The sequence below is a fragment of the Meriones unguiculatus genome, chromosome X (genome assembly GCF_030254825.1).
Source record: "Meriones unguiculatus strain TT.TT164.6M chromosome X, Bangor_MerUng_6.1, whole genome shotgun sequence".
In the NCBI taxonomy this organism is placed as follows: Eukaryota; Metazoa; Chordata; class Mammalia; order Rodentia; family Muridae; genus Meriones; species Meriones unguiculatus.
Window position 1 is genome coordinate 67842590 of NC_083369.1, and position 19633 is coordinate 67862222.

A 19633-nucleotide genomic window follows, 5' to 3' on the forward strand; every position below is an offset into this window, starting at 1 on the left:
TGTGTGTGTAGGTATGTGCACATGACGGCATTTATTCCCAGAGGCCAGAAAAAGGCATTTGGATTCCCTGTAGCTAAAGTTATAGATAGTTGTGAGCCATCTGATATGGAGGATAGGAACCAAAATTGGGTCCTAAGAGCAAAAAGCAATCTTAAGCTCAAGCCTTACCTAAAGCCACTGCCTTTATTATATCTTAGCTAAATTTGGACATTCTTTGCATACCTTATCTAGCCTTAGGGCTTAGTAGGGTTGTGGCTAAACCTAAACCAGGTTTTTACACTACCCTGGCCTCAGATGGACTCTAATACTTTAGTAGGCCTGGGTCATGCCTAGAATTCAATTAGAGTTGCTTACCTCTTAACCAAGCTTAGGCTTTGATAAGTCTTAACAAAGCTAATCATTATTGTTAGTAAGTCTCCTATTAAGCACTAGTCAAGCCTTATGCCTAATTTGGGCTGGCCAGATCTCAGCTAAGCCCTAGCTAAATCTAGTTTAGCTTTAGTAATAGCCTAGTTGAGCTGTCATAAGGGTCCAATCCTAGTTCCAGTCACAGTATAATCAGATCCTCGCATTGTCATTAAGCATAGTTTAGTAGAAGTCAGAACTTAGATTTAACTGTGTCTACATGAAACTTAGGATTTACACATGGCCTAAGACCTCCTTCTGATCTACTTAAAATCTAGTGAACTCAGTTAAGATATAGTCTGGTCCTAACCATACTTAAAATCTTCTCAGAGCAGAGTATCATTAGCTTTGTCTAGAACCTTAGCATCGTTAAGTCCTCTCAAAATCTTATTAAAGTATGGGCAATGCAGAAGTCCATGTAAGAGCGATGTAAAGAGCTCTTTAGAGTTCAGGTAAACCCTAGGTAGTTATAATTACTGGATTGCGCTTGGTTAAACTCCGGCTCTAAGACTAGGTTGGTCTTAGTAAGAGCCCCTTTACCTAAATTTAGTCAGTCTTTAATCAGAGTCTACATAAACCCTACTGGGGACTTAAGTAATAAAGTCTAAGGTGTAGAGTAAACTTAAACCCTAGTTAATGTTGCTTAGTTGTGTTAGACAGTATTTAGGAGTCAGAAAGCGCCTTGGACTAGTTAATAGAGAGTAAAATCTAGTTGAAGCATAGGCAGTGCCTCAGCAGACCAAAGAATATTTAGCTAGGACCTAAGTCTAGTTTAGAATTTAGATCGCAGTTAAGCTCTGGCCAGGGTCTAAGCCTGGCTTAGTTATAGAGAGACTAGTTAAATTCTAAGCAAGAAATAAGTCTGGTTGTGGTTTATTAATATCTTAGTTAAGGCATAGCTTGAGCTTCAACCTCATTCAGATATAATGAAGTCGAATCTGGGTCTTGGCAGGGACTAAGCCTAGTTAAGAGTTAGGTAGAACACATTTAGGACCTAGCTAGGGCAAAAGCCTCACTACTACTAGTTAGAGCTTAGTTCAAACCTTTCCAGGATCTAACGTTACTTTAGGATTCTGTTACAACCCAAGTCGTTTAGTTTTGGTTAGAATAGACATAAGCTCTTTTGAGTACATCAGGCAAATTTAGTTCTAGTGGGAATCCAAACAAACTCTCTCCCAGTGAGTAAACCTATTAGGTGCTATTCATAGTGTAAGTAAAGTGTTACAAATTCAAAAATATATTTTACTTCTCCTAAGAGTTTATTTAAAGCCTTATGAGTTCATAAATACAGTTTACTTTTCTTTTTTAAAGATCTAACTATCATCTCTGACGTTAATTCAGTGGCTAGCTCTTTGCTACCCTCCCCCAAGGGAGGAGCAGCCTTACTAGGCCATAGAGGAGGACATTGCAGCCAGTTCTGATGAGACCTGGTAGACTAGGGTCAGATGGAAGCGGAGGAGGACCTCTCCTATCAGTGAGATTGGGAGGGAATGAGGGAGGGGCTACAGCTGGGATACAAAGTAAATAAACTGAAATTAATATAAAAATTAAAAATTAGAAATAAAAATTAAAAAAGATCTATCAATTTATTATGTATTCAGTATTCTGATAGCATGTGTGCCTGTGTACCAGAAGAGGGCACTAGACCTCATTATAGATGGTTATGAGCTACCTACCATATGGTTGGAAATTGAACTGAAGACCTCTGGAAAAACAGCCAGTGTTCTTAACCTCTGAGCCATCTCAGAGGTTAGTTCTCTTAAGGGTTTACTTAAGATTATCTAGGGACTAAGCCTCATTGAGCTATAAGCAAATCTTGTTGAGTTTTATACTAGGCTTCATTTTAGTTACATGTTAGAGCATAGTTAAAATATTGCCTGTTTCTGAGCATAACTCAGACCTATTTCAATTAAGGTCTAGTTTGGGTATAGTCAGGTATTAGTTAAGGTAGAACCTGAATGTAGGGATTGCTAAGATATAATTACATTTATTTAAGTTATAGACAGGGCCTCGATATAATGACTTGTCAATTAGGGACCTACTTAGAACCTAGCTGATACTTAAGCCTAGTTTAAATATAATTGGAGCCAGTTATGACATAGGAAGGGATGAAGCTTAGTTTAGTCTAAGGTAGAGCCTAGTTAATTTCTAGTTTTAATCTAATTATGTCCTAAAAAGTCTTAGAAACGACACAGTGTTATTGAGTTTACTTTAGATTTCACCAGGGCATAAGTGTAGCTACAGTGTAATTAAGCCTCGATAACTTCTAGGCAGAGCTTCAGCATAGTTAAATGTTAGATTTTACTTAAAGCCTAACTAATAACTGGGCCCAGGTGAAGCCTGGCCAGAACTTTAGTTAAAGCCTACTGAGAGCCCAAATCTGGATCAGGCCTAGTGATCTCAGTTAAGATCATGGCAGGAAGGCAGCTATGTTCACCACTATACTACCGATAACTGCCTCTGACATGAACTCAACTGCTTGCTCTTTGATCACTTTCCCCTGGCCATGTGGCCTCATCAGGCCACAGAGGAAGAGGATCCAGGCAGTCCTGATGAGATTTGATAAGCTATAGGGAAATGGCAGGGGAGGAGAACTCCCTCTTTCAGTGGACTAGGGCAAGGTAATAGGGAGAAAGAGGGAGAAAGGGTGACACTGGGAGGAGTTGAAGGAGGGGACTTCAATCAGGACATATAATGAATAAGTTGTTAGAAAAATTTAAAAAACAAAATGAATAAATTTGAATAAAAAGAAGACCTTTGCAGAACATTTGTTTACTTAAGTACTAGTTAGCTTGGTTGAAATGTCAACTCCACGAAGGCACCGTCAAGATCCTAAACATCTAAAATAGTCACAGCATCTAGCAGGGAGTCAGCCCTGTTGAAATGCATCAGAGTCCTATGAGGGTATAGTCAAAGCTTCATTCTAGTTCAAAGCAAACTAGTTTGGTTTCAGACTGGGTTATATTATTTTTATGTATCAACTTTTGATGTGTTGAGTTTTGGGTAGCTTCAGATAAAGACAAAGTCTAGTTTAGTTCCTGTCCAGGCTGGCTGAAGGATTATTTAATGTACATGTAGCCAAATCCTAGTACTGCTTGCATCATTTGAGACTGGTTAAAGGCCAGAGGTTACATTTTAGACAAATTATTTATGTCAGGGCCCATATTCATGACTACTGTGAAAATATAGTCAGAACAGAAGTCGTATGTAAATCTCTTTTTAAGGTACAACTAAATCTTAAGATTGCTTCAAGATTATCCATCTTGATAAAGGCCTTACTAAGTTATGCTAAACTGTAACATTATTCTGGCCCAGTTAAAACCTTGACAGCCCAGTTAAAGCTTAGCCAGGGCTAAAGCCCACTGAATATCTCTGTAAGGATGAAGCTAAAGTCTAATTAGAAGCCCAGTTTATATTAAGCCTTGTCACAGTCTTGTTAAAATGCAGCAAGACAATTTTAAAGGCGAGTTAAGCACATTAATGCCTAGTCAGGTCACTGAGGATCTGATCAGGCCATTGGTCAGGCCACTGAGGTGTACTCAGGGCACAGGAAGTGTCATCAGTTCAGTTAAGGTCCAAGCAGACTCAAGCTGAAACTTTGTCAGGGTTCAACTTAGGCCTAATCAGAACCAAAGATATTTAAAGCCCTAGCCAGGCCTATTCAAGTTTGACTAGGATGTAAACATACTTTAGGCTACTTGGAACCCACTTTAATTCCAACCAGGTCTCAATCTCAGTGGAGATCTTGTGAAAACTGTGTTAGTCCTTGAGCAGGGCTAGCAATCTCCAGAAGGTGTCGTGGGAGTCTTTCTGGAATAAGCACTCTGACAGCAATGAGAGGGGAAGGGAGAATCTGTCTTCACCAGTAAACCGCAGTCAGGATCTTTCCAGAACTGCCTCCACACCACGTCCAGTTTGTGTTCTCATTTTATACCCTAAAGCCACATGATGTGGTAAGCAAGTGATTGACAGTTTATTGAAGCTTATGTGGTATGCCGCCTTTTGTTTCTAAAGGCATATTTTAAAGCTGGAAGGCTTAAGCTTTTGTGGCCATGTTGTTAAGGGAAACATCCCCCACCCCCGCTATGTCTCCGGGTCTTTCTGTTCCAGGTGGCAAGTGAAATCATGCTTGACAATGAGAAGTACAAATAGTGCTTGAAAGAAATCTAATAATTGCTCTTTTCCGCCTGACTCTACTTCCTTGAAAACGTCTCTTTCCTCCACCCGTTCTTCTCTGCCAGTGTCAAATGCTTCTCACATGTCTGTGTAACAGAGGTTTCCAGGCCTTTATGGCTCAATGATGTTTTATCTGAGTCTAGCAAGTACTTACCAGTTTGTATTTAGGTTGACACTACTGCTTTCAATGTGAAGTTTCTATGCGAAACTCTTTGCTGTTCCACTATGGCCATCAGAGCTGGTGTAGCAGTGGTTTAACTTTCAGCCATTTGATTTCCTGTGATTTGGGAAGGGACTCAGAAGACAATTCTAGCCTACTTCAATAATTCTTGGAGTAGTTACTGTATACCTCCCTGAATTCTAGGGCACGAGAAAAAGATCCAGTCGTTCTGCTTTGATAGCGTGGCTTTAGCTGCCAGAAGGTACTGAAGACTTGGCTTGCCTTTTCCTGTCTGTGCCATTTCTGCTACTTCTTTCGAGCTTACCAGAGGTGGCAGGCATTTCTATTAAAAAGTCTTCCTAAATAGAGCTGTATCTTCCACTATATCATCCCGAGGACAAAATAGTTGCCACCCCTGCAGAATGTAGCAGCGTCTGGATTATCTGCCAATTAGATTCATGCCAAGCATGAAGTATCCTTTTCTTTTCCTGCCAAGTAAATACCAGCTTCCCCTTCAGTGATACATTTAAGAGGACAGTTTCCACTCTTCTTGTGTAGCAGTGGCAATAGGGAAAAGCTTTGAACATAGCCTGTTAGTGGCACAGTGGAAGAGACCATCGGGGTTTCCTTTAGGTTAGAAATACTTACTTGTACTGCAATTTTCTCATTTATGTTATCATGTGCCTGCAGAAAAGTGTTCGGTGTAATGTATCATATGAGAGGAAAGCAGGTTGGCTTGGAAAAAAAAAAACAACAAAACAACTGATCCATTCCACTGGACAGCCTAGGTATTCATATTGTAGTATTTTTTTCTTGGAGGGAATGATGATGTGAATCGTCACTCTGGATATTCACTTGGCAGTTCTACATATAGGTCCATATACCATTTTAGGGTTTTATTCCAATAGATAAGTGAACTATGGCATAAGGTTTTGAAGCACTGAGTAACGGTATGCACAGGGTATGTATCTGTCCTGACAAGGAATCTGGAAGACTTTTTCTCAAGGATTAGGGAGTTCGCAGGTGGAAAGTACAGAAAGAGCAGCAAATCAGGTTCCAGTTTTGACCACATCCCAGCTATGCACCTTGATTTGTTTGGCCTATGTAGATTTTCTTAAATAAATATAGCCCCCAACCCTGTGTGAACCTATCCACCTCACAACAATCTAAAGATCTCTGATGTGAAATATGTTGGGTTTCTAGTCCCTCCGTTGTGCCATAACAATCTTTGTCAGACAGGCTGGTTGTATATTCATGTATATGAATGTTTTTGAAGATATGGTTCTCAGAAGGAAGAAACTGTAAATCCCTGAGATGAGCTACTGAGCCGAGTTATGAAATAATTTTTGAAGCCTCTAAAACCAGAAAGGTACATTTGGGGGGTGCAGGTAGTTAAGTAGATTTTCAAGCAGAGAGGAAGACTGTATTGTCTTTGATTATTCCTGTTGATGAAATTGATGAATGAGGTCTCTCTTGGTCAGCTGGCATTTGCAGAAAGAAAAAAAAAAAAAAGAAAAGAAAAGAAAAGAAAAAAGAAAAGGCCAGAAATCCAGGATTCAGTCCTGTACTTGTCATATGTGTTCTTAAAGTTCAGAAAAAAAAAAAAAAAAAGAAAACTCAGGCTGGGATGGGAAGACACGTACCCTTTCCTCTTGTTCCTTAAACAAGCCACATAGGAATATTTGAAAGTCTGGACTAGTTTTGATGAATTCATGGTAGACAGATGGTAAGAGGCCTTCATTATCTAGAGAGTGCACCTCCATCTCCATTATATCTTCATCAAGTCTAAAGTTGTTATCTGAAGCTGTTTTTAGTTGTGAGATGAATCATACCCCTCTTCCTTCCTTTCCAGTTTTTGCTAAGCCTACCACCATCTTTTCCGTCACCTTCCAGGAGTCACTAGTAGTGGCTAGGAAGCACCACACATTCCTGGATCCTGGAATTCCTCTAGCATAGTTAAGCAGCTAGAATTTATAAGGCTCTTTCTATAAAGGGTGAGCCTTTCTAAATTCTCTCATGAAATAACTTATGCAATTTTCCTGTCATCTTTATTCTACAGGTAAGAAAATTAAGGCAAATGTAGCTTAAAGAAACATTTCATTTACTAAAGTTAGGATGAAAATGTAAGTCTGCTTTGCACAATATAGTTGCCTTTTAGTCACTACCATCATTTTGGTGTCTGCAAAAAGAGACTATTTTTTTTTTTCCATCAAAATCCCATACAACTTTTCAGTTTCCATTTCAGAAAGCTGAAGGAGGAATTAGGAACAGAACCACTTTTTCTTATCATGCTCAGTACTATTTTTATTTTCCTCATTTTCGGCCTTTTTTTCTGACCTCAGTACTATTTGAAGGCCCAAACCATTTCTGGAAGTATTATATCTTCTTCCTGGGCTTTCTGAAGACTCCTGTAGGAGCTAAGCATCTGCTTCTGTTTTCCCAAGCCAAGACAGAGTAGCTGACCCCATGGTTGAAAAGTGTTCTGAAAAACATTGTGTCTGTATAAAAGATATTTTCAAATTATTTTTTCCCTGCAGTGACTATGTTGTTTTTCTGGAGGGTGAGCAAGAATCTAAGATCATCTCTACAGCAATGAACAAACTAGAAAGAGGAAAGAAATTCAGAAGAACTTGCTTTAAATTGACTATGATGGCATATCCCTACTCCACCTTATTTTGGTTTCTGTCTTGAATTTTCTCTCTATCTGTTTATGTATCTACACACACACACACACACACACACACACACACACACACACACACACTTATTTAAGACAAGGCATGTTCAGCTCTCCAACAGCACAGTTCTTTCCCTTTTTCCTAATAAATTAAAAGTGATTCATGAATGCTTCAAATGTCAGGTCCTATAACAGATAAGTGCCTTATTGCATGCAGTTTTTTATAAAGGCAACAATTTCTAAATTTAAAAATTAGGCATAAGGGAAAAATAAGTATAAGGGTAAATTCTGTTCATTACTTTCATTATATTTCCCCAGGGAGATACTGTATCAAAATGATCGAGTAGGTCTTCTTGATGTTTTTCTGGATGTGGGGAGGGCAAAGAGAAGTTATGTGTGTTCAGAAGTATTTTTTAAAATAATTCTTATTAATTTTTTGATAGTTTCAGAGAATGTACTTTGAATGTATTCACCCTCCCAGCTGCTTCCCTACCCACACTCAAGAGCCTCTTATCTTGTCCCACCCAACTTTGAGGTTATTTATTTACTTGTGCTGCCATAAGACCTTCACAGACCTCAGATAAAATCCCAGCCCAGAGGGAAGGGAGATGCAATCCCACCACCAGCTGAGGAACCATCAACAGAAATGCTGTTTAAGAATTGAAATGAAATGCTTGTATCCAATGCACTGCAGCACTTAGAAAAAGGGAGAACACACACACACACACATGCAAAGCCTGTTTGTGAATGCAGAACTGGCATCGGTGACACCCCAAAGGCATATTTGAATCATTCCCATGTAACGACTTCTGTTCCCCTGGGATATGAAGTGATTTACTTTGCCTACAGCGGGGAAGGTTCTCAACTCTAAACCCAGACCCAGCAGATTTCAGTTCTTTGCTTTTTTTTTTTTTTTTTTTTTTTTTTTTTTTTTTTTGTCCCACTGGTAGATATTTATGGCCAGCTTTTCAGATGGAAGAAGTCCCAAATAGCAGGCAAAGACTTTCAGTTAGAAGAAAGTGGTGGCTTTTCATTAGTCATGCCAAAAAAAGTGAGACAGAGATGCAAAGATTCAAGTTATCAGTTAGGTGGCATCACCTTTACTCTGGCTATCTTTTTTTTTTTTTTTTTTTTTTTTTTTTTTTTTTTTTGCTACTTATAGAGGCAGCTCAGTTAAAAAGTCTGATGATCAGGACCTCTTGACTTTATGGATAGGAAGTAGAGATCCACCCCAGGTAATGAACCCTTCTCTGAATAGTCAAGCTTCATTTCCTTCGCATTAATGAACAGGCTGGCCAAACAGTGCTGTCAGCACTAATAGTTCTAAACTTAAGTGAAATGATGGGATGTATGCTATACTGTTATAGTCTGGCTTCTTTTGACGTGTTTTATATGTGTTCCGGTAGATAGTGACACTCTCTGATTTGGTTATGTATTGAGTAGTGAAACTACAGGTTCATGAGACAGAGGTAGACTTAGCTTTAGTCTACACTGTCTGGTAGTTTTTCAAAGTAATGGTACAAGCCAACACATTCACCTGCAACTCTGTATAAGTTCCAGTGACCCCATTGTTCTGTGCTTCTGATGATTAGTCCTTTCGACGTATCTATTCCTGTGGGGCTTGCTATGTCTCTGCATGGACTGAATTTGCATTTCTCTGATGAGTAATAGTGACAAATGTTCAACTGTGTACTGATGGATCATGTAAATATCCTCTTCTATGAAGTAGTAATTTCTTTTGTTTTTGTTTTGACATTTACATTGTCTTACATTAGTTGATTTGTAGGGGTTAAAAATATATGCCCAGAGTAGGTATAAACGTTCTATTGGGAATGCTCTCTGACTCTTTTCCTACCTTATAGTTGACCTTTTTACTCTCTTAAGGTATCTTTTGATAGATGAGTGCTCTTAGCTAATTTGGAGTATATGTGATAAATTCTTGCTTTCCTAAGATCACAAAAGTTTTTTTTTTCTTCTTATGGTTTGAGCTACATATTTATTTCATCTTTCAGGTTTAAGTCAATTTCAAACTAGTTTTTAGCATTTGATGTATGACCATGGTCATGGTTTCTTTGGCTTATCTGCCCATGTATCAGTACTATGTGATCTTAACCTCTGTAGGCATGAATTCAGCCTTGATATTTTTATTTTTTATTTAATTTATTTTTTAATTTAATTTTTATTAACATGTAGTGTACATAGATAGATAGATGTATAGCATAATACTTCTGTATGTGCATACAACATAATATTTCTGTATGCACATAAACATGCACTGATAAAGTTTTTTTTTTTTTCTTTTCTTTGCTTTTTCGAGACAGGGTTTCTCTTTGTAGCCCTGACTGTCCTGGAATTCACTCTGTAGACTAGCCTGGACTCAGACTCACAGAGTTCTGCCTGCCTCTCCCTCCTGAGTGCTGGGATTAGAGGCATAAGTTATCATTTCTGGACTGACATGCACTAATGGAAATAGGGTAATTAACATGACTTTTTTTTAGAATTTGTCTTTTCTTCAAAATTGGAACATTTGAGTTACTCTCATCTAGTTAATCAGAAAATATACAGCTTATTGTAATGAACCTACTGTGCCATAGAAATCCAGAACATACATATTCCTTCAGTCTAGCTTTGTTTTGATTGCCATTATCTAACCTCCTTTTATGTCCCTTCCCTGTGACCATTCCCAGTTTCCTTCCTGTTTTTGTTTGTTGTTTGAGACAGGGTTTCTCTGTGTAGCCTTGCCCTTTGTAGACCACCTGGCCTCGAACCCACAGTGATCTACCTACATTTGCTCCCAAAGTGCTGGGATTAAATGCATGTGCTACCATGCCCAGGTAGTATTATACATTCTATTGACATTTTTTAGCTTCCACATAGGAGAAAAAAAAGTGCAATGTTTTCCTTTCTATGTTTAAGGCTTGATATCTGGTAGTATACATTTCCCAATGTTGTTCCTTAAGAGGTCTGTCTCTTTATATGTTGTAGAATAAATTTGGCTATATTATATGTCTAATATCCACTTATGAGTGAGTATATACCATGTGTGTCGTTCTGCTTCTGAGAAACCTCACTCACGATGATCTTTTCTAGTTCCCACTATTTCCCTGCAAATTTCATGATTTCCTTGTTTTTAATTGCTGAGTAGTATTCCATTGTGTAAATGTACCACAATTTCTGTATCCATTCTCCAATTGAGGGACATCTGGGTTGTTTCCAGCTTCTGGTTATTATGAATAAACATACTAAAATCTGTAGTCCTAAAGAAGCTAAACAACAAGACCCTAGGGAAGATGCTCAGTCCTCATTCAGAAGGGCAAACAGGATAGAAATGGGAAGTGGGAGAAGACAGGGAACAGGACAGGAGCCTACCACAGAAGGCCTCTGAAAGATTCTACCTAGCAGGATATCAAAGCAGATGCTGAGACTCATAGCCAAACTTTCGGCAGAGTGCAGGGAATCTTAAGCAAGAAGGGGAAAATAGAAAGACTTGGAGGGGACAGGAGCTCCACAAGGAGAGCAACAGAGCCAAATAATTTGAAGCCAGTAGGGCCTGCAGAGATCAATGAACCAATGAAGGACCATGAATGGAGAGGACCTAGTCCTCCTGCTCAGATGTAGCCCATAGGGAGCTCAGTCTCTATGTGGGTTTTTAGTAAGGGGAGCAGGAGCTGTCTCTGACATGGACTCAGTAGCTGACTCTTTGATCACCTCACCCCTGGAAGGTGCAACCTTGCCAGCCTACAGAAGAAGGTGATGCAGACAGCCTTGATGAGACCTGATAGGTTAGAGTCAAATAGAAAGGGAGAGGGACCTCCCTTATCAGTGGACTAGGGGAAGAGCATAGGGGGAGAAGAGGGAGGGAGGGAAGGACTGGGAGGAGATGAGGGAGGGGGCTACATCTGGCATACAAAGTGAATAAATCATAATAAATAAATAAATAAATAAAAGAATAATTTTGGCTAAAGTGTCCTTCAAAAGTAGTATTGAGTTTATTGATTCCTCTATGTCCCTCTGTCTTCAAAATTTAGTTTACATTTTGAGGAAGAGACTTGCAGTGTGTTTGTGACACTACCCATCTCTGTTGTGAGAATTTCCTGCCCAGGGGCCAGCCTAGACCTCGACTAATTTCAGGTAAGAAAAACTAGCCCTGCATACCCCAAGCTTCCATTATGCTAATCATCTGAAATTGAAATCAACAGCTATGCTGACAGTCCCATTCCTTGGTAGAGAATTTTTGCCTTTGGACCATGCTTTGTCTTTCAACTTGTGCCCAGATTAGCAAGTGCCACAAAAAGAAAATGCTTGCTCCTGTCAGCTCACATTAGGGAGGTCTCTGCATTTTACACTTGTCTCCACCTCTTTCTGATATCCTTACACCTACTAATTTTGTAATTTGTCTTGTTTCTTTTCTCTCTCTTTCTGGGTTATTTTCTGTTGCTGTAGGATCACTTGCAGCCTATTGAAAGCAGAACTCCTGAAATCATTTTCTAGGCACAGCCACAACTCTTTTGTCCATCTTAGCTCTATCACAGGTGAGTAGCTTTCAATAAGTTAGAAAAATTTCAGCATGTCAGATGTGGAGAGTTTCACATATCTGTGAAACTCCCTAAAACAATTGAGAATGGTGTGGGCTCCATAGGAGATTGGTCCACTTCTCTCCATCAGAATTCACCCAGTTTCTAGGGACATCAAGTGAAAGGAATATTCTCAGTTCTGTTCTAAACAGGAACAGAACTGAGAATATGAGATGTCAGAGATGTCTTCGGAGGTTAGTCCTAAGATGACTTCTATTCCACACCATGTGGCTAGCCATAAGTAAGATAGTTAATACCTAATAATTCTCAGTTTTCCTAATCATAACTTCAAATAGTTATTTTATTTTTGAGGGGTAGCTACAGTAAAGGCAAAATTAGTTTCTTTGTCCTTCTTCCTTCCAAAAATTTGAGAATTTATTGCAATATTATAGGCATTGCATCTCATGTGACATAATATTTTCAGGTAGGGGATTGATTGTTTGGTTACTTAAGGAAGGGCGTCATACAGTGAAATGAACAAGTTTTAATACCACCAATCAATGAAATTCAGCAATTTCATATTCTCACATAACCCTAAACTCTGTAAAATATAACCATTAATGCCACTCTAGATAGTTCACTTTTGCCTCTCTTAATTACTTCTCATTTCCCTAGACACAATTATTCTCTTATTTTTTGTGCCATAGATTTTCTAGAATTGTATATGAATAGTATTATTGTATACTCTATTGTATCTAGCTTCTTCATTAAGTATGATATTTTAAAATCAATCATGTCTCTGTTTGCAGTGAATTTGTTTTATGTTTATGGTTAGTATCCTAAAATCCCCAAATATTAACAAGTTCTGTAGCACCACTGGCCTCATACAATAATTGGTCACTACCAAAATCAAATTAACATCCTCATTTCTCATCTAAATCAACTAAGTAACCATTGTCAGTTTCACAGGCTTCATTGTCACCATGAGACCATTTGCTATAGATTTTTATTAATATTTTGTCTATTGAGAAGACCACTGAGATGTGGAATCAGTGTTAGTTCCTCTAATAGTTGTTAGAGTTGTTGATTGTGTAGCCTAATTAAAAAGAATAAATGAACAGCTTTTATAATTGATTGTGCCGCAACATCTGTCTCTAGGATGTAGAACAACTGGAAACTTTAAGGAATTAATAATTAAAAACACCATAGCATTTAGCAGTTTATATATAACTAGCAATGGGTCAAAGATGCTAACAGAAACAGTTAAAGACTGAGTGATGGTACAAGCCTTCTTAATGGAGAAGTCCAGGAGAAATATGCAAAGCACCTATACTCATTTTATTCTGAAATCCCTGAGCAAACATAAATATCATGGGAAATCCAAAGGAAAAGAGAGGCAATAGATCCTCATTAGGTTGTAATAAGGAATAACAGTGGCTAGAGATCTCCCTTAACATCATGGACTATTCTTGGTAACTGTAGCTATAACCTTCTGTATGGATAAAGGAACAAGGATACTGATCTTTTTCTTTTTCCATTATTAGATCTGATTTGCTGTTTCGTCTTGGAAGTGACAAGCTGGTGGTGATTACAGCAGACATTCTGTGAGAGGTTATCTATCGTCCACAGAAAGTTTTGTAGTTCCACTAGGCTCATTCTACACTTGATGACCATCATAATTACACCACCTGTCTCATTTCTCATCTAAGTCAACAGAGAGACTGTTGATCAGCTCCACAAGATCCACATTTATCAATAATTTATTTGTTTTGAGCAGTATTTGATCTCTTGAGAAGAGGGTTGAGTCATGGAGTCCGTGTCAATCCCTTCACTAGTTGCCGGACTTATTGACTGTGTAGCCCAGTTAATAAGGATAGCGGAGGAGCTGTTGCAGTTTATCTCACAGGAACAAGCTCCCTCTGTCCAGCAGAATGTTAGAGCAGAAGAGGTGGAAGCAGTCGCCCCTCCTCCTGGGGAAGATTTCCTACCGGATCTTGCTGATCTTTCTGATTTAGAATCAATACTGTCAGTCAAAGAAGATGAAGACCTAATCCTTGATATGGATGAAACTATGATCGATATGAACCGCATATATGAGGATATACTCCTTGAAATAAGTGATGATACAGAAAGTGAGTAAGATCCAGCATGTGAAAACCACCATTTTTCTTTTTCAAATATTTTCTATTTTCTAGGATTCAGCAATAATTGTTTTAGTCTAGTTTTGCTTATTTTCATTATTAAAAACTTTTAGATGATCTGTATACTTACGGTTTTGATTATACAGATCATCTAAAAGTTTTTAATAATGAGCAGGCCTTCTGGTGTTGGTCTCCTTGGTTTGCCTGTGGTATATATGCAAGATCAGAGTCTCACAACAGCGTAATGCAGCCATGACCATTCAGGCCTTTACAGCCATTGAAGCAGGACAGTCTCCCCAAGCATGGTTGGCTACCATAAAAAGCTAAAATGTTACGTTCAGGATGCGAGGCTAAGCACTGCACTCAGGATCAGCCGCTTTCGACCCAGAGAAGAGCAAGTCTGATTGTATGCGGGTTGATGCCCCAGGTCCCGCCTCTGAGAAAAAGGTATCAGACGGGTCTGATGCTCTTTGGGTGGATGACACCTAAATGAACATCGGTACAAAGTCCCAATTTATTTCTAATATCAGAGATCAGAACTCTACTCTTGCCTGATGCGTCTAAAACAAAAAGGGGGAACTGTAGAGAGCTGCGTAATGCCGCGCCTTAAAGATGGAGCTGGTTTCCGCCTTCCACCTTCCCGATGGTGAGTGCTCTCTGTCATAAACAACTCCACATTTGGCTAAGGCTGAGGATCTGGCTTGCTTCCATGTATGTGGACCTATCTGCATTGCCCACGTGGCACGCTGGGGTTGGCTACCCAGAGTCTATTTAAGCTGTGGGCTGGCTTTCCCCAGGGTCAGATGATTGTTCAAGGTTCCTGAATAAACTGCATTAAAAAAAAAAAAAAAAACCTTTTAGAGTAGATAGGCCTTGATTTCTTTTTTGGCAAAACCATTTTTTTTCTAGAGTTTTACTTAAAAAGACTGGTTTTAGTTAATGTAGTTAAATGTGGCCTTACTGGTATTATTAAGATTTTTCAAGATAAGACCAACTAGCAGCAAAGAATAGAGTCCCTAAGAATAGAGTGTCAAATTGATGAACTCTGCCACCACATGCTGATACCCAATGTCACTGCTCTGTAATAAATGGAAATTCTAAGGGTAGTATTCCCCAGTATGTTATTACAGTGAATATTTTCACATGGACAGTACAACATTGGGGCATTACATCTTAAAGAGAGAGATTCTTACGGCACAGTAAATAATTGTAAAATTGCAGCATCTACCATGCAATAGAGATGTACAGAAAAGTTTTCCAGGTTTATTGGGACCAAATCTTTGAGAATTCTGGAACAAGATGTTTCAGTGAAAGACTGCTCACACAAATGCTGATGCATGCTGCAAAACTTTTGCAATATTGTCCTCTGATGGAAAAGGAAGGCTGTAACAAAAACCAAGGAAAGAGGTTCTAGAATGGCAAGACATGGCTCTACAAAGACTTTATCAATGGGAAATGAAGCACTTAAGTCATCAACCTGGAGATGATGGTCAACATTGGGAACTGGGCTGTGCATATCTTCTTGTGCATAACTGAGTTTAAGCAAAATTGTTATGGGTCTTCATGAAGTAGGACTGTTAAAACCTTAACCAGCAATATTTGTTATTAGGATGTAGATTGGTATTGATGACCAATAATCTTCCACATGTGCAAGAAATTCACTGATTAGACCAAGCTATACCATCCAATCCCTTGACTTCTCTGGACAGACATTATGGCCTTCTTACCAACTTATGTAGATTCCTAAAACACATCATAGTTAAAAAGATTATTATTAATCTTAGTACAAATGGTTTCAGAGCTGACCAACATGATAGATACATGACAAAAATACAGATAGAACACTTGAAAATTGTGTGTAAATGTAATTCCTTTGGCTAATTACACTTTATAGTAGGCAGTGTACTGTAAGACAATTGTTATGATAGCTTTAAAAAGCAAATTGAATCCTATTTTCCCAATATAGAAAAGATTCAAAGTATGCAAGTACAGACAAAGCAGCAAATAGCCGATGTGCTGAAAATTAACCTAAACCAATTGGAGAAAGAAAAAAATAGTTTATTTTCCAAGGAAGTAAGGAATGTTAATGAATATTAATTATTATAACTAGCAAAACAGTTAAGATTATCTCCACATTCAATTTAACATTTACCAAAGATAATAACAATAAAACTATGAAAGCTAAAAAGCATGATCTAGATTGACACTTTAAGTAAGGGCTTAGGAACAACTATGCAAAATGCATACTGCCACCATGGAAATTTGAACTGTAGAAAATAGGGTATAATATTCTGTCAAAATAAAACTAAAATTATAAACAATTGAACAAAGCAGGAATGATATTCAGGGAGAAGCTACCTGTCTATTATAAATTCTATTTGGTGAGGGATTTACCCTAGAAAGAACAAATGATGCTCTGCAATCATGATAGACACACTAAACGATAGATAGTAATCCAAGTAGAACTCTAGAATATGGGTTTTATGATTATTCCATAATAAATTAGTAAGATTTTGTTAAAACTGTTAGTGTTTTAGATAGCATAGACCACCAATTAACTCAAACAGATTATAACAAGAGAAACCTGAAAGTCCATTCTAGAATTTTCAACGAGACCAAGCCTTAGACAAGACTGAAGAGTAAAGGACAGTGTTATTCTTTTTTAAAAATTTATTTATTTTTTTATTAATTTCAGTTTATTCACTTTGTATCCCAACTGTAGCCCCTCCCTCATCTGCTCCCACTCTCACTCTCCATCCCTCTTGTCCTCCCATGCCACTCCCCCAGTCCACTGATAGCAGAGATCCTCCTCCCCTTTCATCTGCCCCTAGCCTATCAGGTCTCATCAGGACTGGCTGCATTGTCTGTGGCCTGGTAAAGGCTGTTCCATCCTTTCTGGAGGTATCTCCATCCCTGATCTTAAGCTGTACTATAAAGCAACTGCGTGGTACTGGCATAGAAACAGGCTGGTGGGTCAATGGAATTGAATAGAAGACTCAGAAACAAACCCACAAACTTATGGACACCTGATTTTTGACAAAGAAGACAAAACCATACAATGGTGAAAAGATATCATCTTCAACCAATGGTGATGGTCTAACTAGATACATACATGTAGAAAAATGTAAATAGATCCATAGTTATCACCTTGCACAAAACTAAAGTCCAAATAGATCAAAGAATTCAATATAAAACCAGACACACTAAACCTGTTAGAAGAAAAAGTGGGGAAGAGCCTTGAACTCATTGGCACAAGAGACAACTTCCTGAACAGAACAGCAACATCACAGGCTCCAAGATCAACAATCAATAAATGGGACCTCATGAAACTGAAAAGCTTCTGTAAAGCAAAGGACAGTGTTATTCTTCAACGTCAGAACAAGAAGATGCTGCAAGCGCATAATATGTGGGTCTGCTTAGCCTCTTGCATTTCACTATTTGCCTTGATTGTATAATTATATGCAAGTGTTAAGAAGTGTTAAGATGTAACTTTTTCAAGAAATGGACTGTTGAATCAAGTGTGCTTGCTCTATGGAACAAGATTGGAAGTGGAGTTAAAAGTGATAAGCAACAAGCTTAACAGTAAGAAAACACTTAAGAACAAGAGCTAGTGGGGAAGGTATTTTTAGTAGAAAGAACATTTTAAATTGCTGAGAGTTGACACAGTTGTATGAGATAGGGTTACTTCCTAGGTAAGTTAGTTCATCTGTATCTTATGAAAATTAGCCAACCCTAAGGTATTGATAGAAGTAGCTAGTTGGTAATTGACATAGATTAAGTAGATAGAGAGTTAAATTCAAAGGAGAAATACTAATAATATGTTTATTGGATGTCACTTGTGTGAGATGTTAAATCTCCTCCAGGAGAATGGAGTGAGAGGCTAGCCCATTATTCAAGTAGCTTTTTTTGGACAGGGGAGTCTTGAGGTTAATGTCATGGTCAGATTTTGTATGGCATAGAGAAATAGAGAAGGAACAAGGCTCTATATTCTGAGACAAACTTAAAGGTGTTAAATCAAGAGACATAGACTGGCAGATGGCACTAAAGTAGGTAGTACAAATGTTTGTGCTTTAGCTGAAGCTGCTGAACTGCATCCCTGCATCCTTACATATAATGATTTCTTCAAGTTATTAGGTTATAATCACTTATGATTTTCATTGCCTATTGTTCCCAACTGCTTAATTGCTTTTTAAAGAGATTTTGACTAATAAACTTTGATTTACAAACCAAACAACTTATAGTCACCTTCAATTACCTACAAGTAAATTTATAGGCTGCCAAACTGCCAGAAAAGTACTCTGTTCAGCAGAAGGTCATGGAGTAGAACCAATAAGAATGTTGCACCAAGAGCCTAATTGTCTACTGTCTTGTCAAATGGTCTGAGAAGTCTATGAACATCTGTAAAATGACGATCACATCTTTGCTGCTTACTTTTAATGGTACAAAGGAACAAATGAAATAATACAATTTTAATTTTTTGGTGTGTCTGACAATGGGCTAGAATACATGAAATTGTGACATTTCAGACATAACAACAAATGTCAGTATGAAAATGCCTGAAGGTCGAATTGACATGTAAGGACTATTCAATAGTTTGCACCTGTTTCTAGGAGACAACAACCTCCCTATTCTATTTTTAATGTAAAAATTATAATTTGGAATTGGTTTCTGTTTAATTCTTTAGAGCATAGCTTTTCACCAAATCAAATTCTTTTGAAGAGCCTATTTGAATCCTCGCAGGAATACTTAAGAGGAAAACTACAGTGAAAAAGCCCTTTAGAGAATAGTGAATTAGCTTCCACTTTAAGCTAAGATTTTGTCCCTGAGGGCAATGCTGTACTAGCTTCTTCCTCTGCTGTTTCAAAACACCCAATATCTATATCTTAAGGGAGGAAAGTTTTATATTGGCTTATGGTTTCTGATGATGGTTGTTAACCAGAATAAGAAAGGCATGATGATGATAGCAGCTCTGTCTATGCTGTTGTGTACTCACATGCCTGGGGACGAGGAAGCAGTGGCCATGCAGGATGAGTGGTAAATATAACCCCATAAGGCCTGCTCCTAGAGACCTATGTTTGATACCCAGGTCCCATTATCTAAAGGCTATAAACCCTTTCAAATAATGCCACAAACTGGAGTCAAAGGACCCAAAACATGATCTTATAGGGCACAATTCACCTTCAAGTCATAGCATTCTCTGTCTCTCATAGGCTCATAGGTTTTTGACCATGTAAACTACATTAACTCCAGTGGTCCCCTAAGTTTTGACAGTTGTAACATTGTTCAATAATTCAAGATCAGAGTCTGTTCTCATTTTCAAGATAGTCCTCCATGATCCTGTATCAAATAAAATAAAAATACAGAGATTCATACTTAAATGAAATGCTGCCTCGTATGCATTCCCCAAAAGGAGAAGTGTGGTTATAGCAATAAAAGATTGGAATTGTAGTTACAGGCATTCACCACCATGCCCAGGTGACTGCTTATACAGTCTTTCCTTTTTGAGTGCTTCTCCCATTCTCTTGTACAACTTGTTGCTCTTTCATCAATACCTTTGATG

General features: G+C 38.2%; 2 protein-coding genes across 4 annotated transcripts in view; one reads left to right on the top strand and one right to left on the bottom strand.

The window, feature by feature from the left end:
* The window catches only part of Trpc5 (transient receptor potential cation channel subfamily C member 5), a 352275-nt gene that overhangs the window by 72643 nt on the left and 259999 nt on the right, over positions 1 to 19633 (bottom strand). The gene's annotated exons all lie outside the window — the stretch shown is intronic.
* Positions 13740 to 14072, top strand: Trpc5os (TRPC5 opposite strand). The gene has a single exon (XM_021663701.1). It carries the CDS (start codon positions 13740 to 13742, stop codon positions 14070 to 14072), a length of 333 nt encoding a protein of 110 aa, XP_021519376.1.